This window comes from Nanorana parkeri, unplaced genomic scaffold (assembly GCF_000935625.1).
Source record: "Nanorana parkeri isolate BGI_ZX_2015 unplaced genomic scaffold, ASM93562v1 scaffold1859, whole genome shotgun sequence".
In the NCBI taxonomy this organism is placed as follows: domain Eukaryota; kingdom Metazoa; phylum Chordata; class Amphibia; order Anura; family Dicroglossidae; genus Nanorana; species Nanorana parkeri.
The window spans coordinates 151,070-152,480 of NW_017308127.1; the positions used below are offsets into that span (position 1 = coordinate 151,070).

The following is a 1,411-nucleotide window of genomic DNA, read 5'->3' on the forward strand; positions in this document are numbered from 1 at the left end:
GTATCAAATGCTTTACTTTTGGGTCAGAGTACACAATAAGCGTAAGGTACATAGTTAGCTAAATAGATAAACTGTCCACTTTGTTAAAAATGTAGGTTATTTGTTGTGTGGATTGTGGTAACTTGTCCAACAAACATCTAAAACTAGACTAAAATGGAGAGACACAAACATCAGTAATAATTTGAGTTTTCTGTTTTTTCTATGCACTCAACCAACAATGTCCAAGCTAATATTACAGGCAAGAAATAAAGTTGGGGTATTTTACTGCTCGAAAGAGGTATTTTGTTACAATATCCCAAATCTCTTTGTTTCTGAGGCAATAAATAAAAGGGTTAATAATTGGAGTAAACACAGCATACAGAAGAGATACAAGCTTATTTACATCCGATGACTTGGCTTTCTTTGGCCGTGCATATATAAAGAGAGTGGTTGAAAAAAAGATGGTGACAACAGATAAGTGAGAGGCACAAGTGGAAAATGCCTTCTGCCTTCCAACAGTGGTTGATATTTTTAAGATTGCATAAATGATACAGAGGTAAGACAAGGCAGTCACTAGCAGAGGGATGAGAAGAATGACCAAGGCGAGAATAAAGTCCACCAACTCTGCTTCTGACATGTCTATACAGGCTAAATTAAGAACTGGGGAAATGTCACAAAAAAAATGATTAATGATGCTCGGACCACAAAAAGATAATTTGGATATAAAATATATTTTTATTGCAGTAATGGTAAATCCTGATATCCATGAGGTCAAAGCTAATTTAATGCAGAAATTCTGGTTCATTATTCCAACATAGTGTAGTGCGTGACACACAGCAACGTAACGGTCAAAAGCCATTACTGCAAGAAGAACGCACTCAGTGCACATGAGAGAGATAAACAAAAAAAGTTGTGTCATGCACCCAGAGAAAGAAATTGTTTTATTTTCAGATAAAATATTTACCAATAATTTAGGAACAGTAACTGACACATAACAGATCTCAAGAAATGACAAATTGCTTAGGAAGAAATACATAGGCTTCCGAAGCTTTGAATGTAGTCTTATCATCATAATAATAATTGTGTTTTCAGATATTGTTAGAATATAAGCCAGCAGAAAAAATATAAACAATATTATTTGTAGTTCAAGTAAAGATGGAAATCCACGCAGGAAAAATTCAGTAATTTCTGTTTGATTGCTATACTCCATGTAAAACTCTAAATTTGTGAAGAATGACAATGGCCAAAATATCATACACTAATAGTTCACATAAACATCAAAAAAATATAGTACAATCTACTTTATGTCTTGCATATTTTGAAAATCCCTCACAACTCCTTATTCTTATGGAAATCTAATTTTCTAGCTGTATTATAAAGTATAAATATATGTATATTTGTTTAAATGAAATACTTATTACTCAAATAATAT

General features: G+C 32.5%; 1 protein-coding gene across 1 annotated transcript; it reads right to left on the reverse strand.

Annotated features, from left to right (window-relative positions):
* Nucleotides 1–232: 232 nt before the first annotated feature.
* Nucleotides 233–1,189, reverse strand: LOC108799943 (olfactory receptor 6B1-like). The gene has a single exon (XM_018571889.1). It carries the CDS (start codon nt 1,187–1,189, stop codon nt 233–235), a length of 957 nt encoding a protein of 318 aa, XP_018427391.1.
* Nucleotides 1,190–1,411: the final 222 nt, after the last annotated feature.

Coding starts and splice junctions, on each gene's coding strand:
- LOC108799943 (XM_018571889.1), bottom strand. CDS start 1,189: ATGGAGTATAGCAATCAAACAGAAATTACTGAATTTTTCCTGCGTGGA.